We start from the raw sequence: 2,440 nt of genomic DNA on the forward strand, positions 1-2,440 counted from the left end.
CTATGAGAGCACTCCCCAGCTGGGACTGTTGGGCTGCAGTGGCCATGCCAACCCACCTAGACAATACGTTGCATGTGGCGCAGCCAACGCTCATACACGTCTGCGGGTAATATGGTGGCGGAACTGGATTTGATTCTTCAGGGTAGCCGGACCGTGCGCATGCCATGCTCGCCAAACCTGTCGTCGCCATCTTTGCAAGATTGCACACTCCCCATTCCCTGATTCTGGCGTGCCGCTCTCGCAGATGGTCCTATAATCTAATTCACATGTAATAAAATCCGGTATTCAAGTGTCTCCATGTGCTGTGGAAGCGCCCTGGGGGCCGTGGGGGCGGGGGGCATGTGGCTGCCGGGGGGGGAGGCGGCCCCTTCCCACGCTCAGCCGCGGCCTCGTCCTCTGGGCGGAACTCAAGAGACCGCGCCGCCTTGCCCAAACGCCATTTCTGTCACTGCTGTTGTTCACGTACGAAACCCAGATATTTAACGACCGATCCAGGTCTCTGCGAGCCTCGCACCGAGCCCCATCCCCCTACCCCCAAACCCTTCCGAAACCCCAGCAAAATTCCGTCCTCAATGACCCTCTCCCAGTCCTTCAAGGACATGCTGGCGGTGGCCCCGGCGCCAACGCAGCCCATCAGCAAGACCAACGGCGGGGTCCCTGTGGCGCCCGCTCCCGAGGTCAAGGCTGCCCACACTTCGGGACCCCGCCCCAAGGCCAGCGCCCTCCTGAAGGAGAAGTACAATCTGAAGGTAGCCTGTGTGGAGCATGCGTGCCATGATCGCGGTGTCGTGACCCGGGAGGCGGGGTGTAGCAGGCCCGCCCTGCGGAGCTGGGCACGGCAGTGGCTGGCTTCCGGGGACACCGTACCACTCGGTGAACGCCTGCGTGCCCGAGGACCGCCTCCTTGCTTGGCCAACATCCACAGGGTGTCCAGGAGTCGGAGAATGACCGCGCCGAGATCGTGATCGTGTGCGAGCCGGAGGGCACCTCCCTGCAGATGGGCGGGCTCCACCCCCGCGCCTCCCTGTACGAGAAGCCTGTGAACCTGGAGGCGGCCAAGACCGCCCACGCCGAGTTCCGGAACGTGATGCGGGAGAAGGGGGTGCGCGTGCTGACGGTGCGCGAGATCCTGGCCTACGGCACTGAGGACCACGTCGGCGCGCGCGTGGACCTGGAGGACTTTGCGGTGCAGGCGCTGACCTACCAGCTGGCCAAGGACGGCAGGATGGAGGACATCGAGGAGGCGGACCGGTACTACCTGTCGGACGAGTACAAGCGCAAGGTGCTGGAGCACATGTCGGTGCCGCAGCTGATCGACACCATCCTCATCAACCCCACCGTGCACCTGGCGCCCTCCTACCGCGACACAGGTGCGGTGGCGTTGGCGTGGGAGGGGGGAAGGGGTCCGCGATGTCACCGATGGGTGTGATCGTGGTGAACCGGGTCTGGTCGCGTGGGGTCCCCTCCCCTGCATGGCCGCTGCCGCCCGGCCATGCCCGTTGTTACCCGGGGCCACCCTGCTCTTGTGGCCCCTCCCCCGCCCCACCCCCCAACCCAATGGCCCCCTGCACCAAACACCAGGCCTGACCGCGACCTACTCCTTCCAGCCCCTGTCCAACCTGGTGTACACGCGCGACCAGCAGATCACCACCTGCCGCGGCGTGGTGATGGGCAGCCTGCGCTCCCCCCAGCGCGCGCTGGAGGTCAGCCTCATGCGCTTCTGCTTCGCCAAGCTGGGCGTGCCGGTGGTGGGCGAGGTGCAGCTGCCCGGCTACCTGGAGGGCGGCGACTTCTTCCCCGCCGGCCGCGACCTGGCCCTGCTGGGCATCGGCCTGCGCTCCAACCTGGCCGCCGCGCGCCAGCTCATGGACGGCGACCTGCTGGGCACGCGGCGCCTGGCGGTCGTGCGCGACGACTTCGAGCAGCACCAGGACCGCATGCACCTGGACTGCGTGTTCTCCATCCTCTCCGACAACCTCTGCATCATGCTGGAGGAGATGATGGGCGACGCCTCGCCCACGCGCCGCCTGGTGGACGAGTACGTGCGCGGCGCGGACGGGCGCTACGCCCTGGAGCGCACCGACGTCGAGTTCAGCCGCTACATGCGCGAGCAGGGGTACGAGATCATCCCCATCGCGCCCGCGCACCAGCTCCTCTACGGCTGCAACTGCCTGAATCTGGGCGAGGAGCGCATCGTGTCGGTGCACCAGGACACCGCGCGCGCCATCGTCAAGTCGCCCCACTTCCACGGCGACGTGCAGTGCATCGACTACAGCCCCATCACCTCCATGTACGGCGCCGTGCACTGCTCCAGCCAGGTCATCAAGCGCGCCGTCCGGCGTTGAAGGGGAGGAGGGGGGGGACGGGGGCGGCGGTGCGCCGTGCAGGGCGCCGCCCCCCCCCCCGCCCTTTCTTCCTCGACGAGCAGGGCCACCGATCC

The 2,440-nt window shown here is 66.9% G+C and overlaps 1 protein-coding gene across 1 annotated transcript; it reads left to right on the forward strand.

The window, feature by feature from the left end:
* Positions 1–572: 572 nt before the first annotated feature.
* Positions 573–2,345, forward strand: F751_5282 (Arginine deiminase; the record flags this gene model as incomplete). Its single annotated transcript, XM_011403082.1, has 3 exons — positions 573–749; positions 926–1,370; positions 1,582–2,345. 3 exons carry the CDS (start codon positions 573–575, stop codon positions 2,343–2,345), a joined length of 1,386 nt encoding a protein of 461 aa, XP_011401384.1.
* Positions 2,346–2,440: the final 95 nt, after the last annotated feature.

This window comes from Auxenochlorella protothecoides, assembly GCF_000733215.1.
Source record: "Auxenochlorella protothecoides strain 0710 unplaced genomic scaffold scaffold61, whole genome shotgun sequence".
Lineage (NCBI taxonomy): Eukaryota > Viridiplantae > Chlorophyta > Trebouxiophyceae > Chlorellales > Chlorellaceae > Auxenochlorella > Auxenochlorella protothecoides.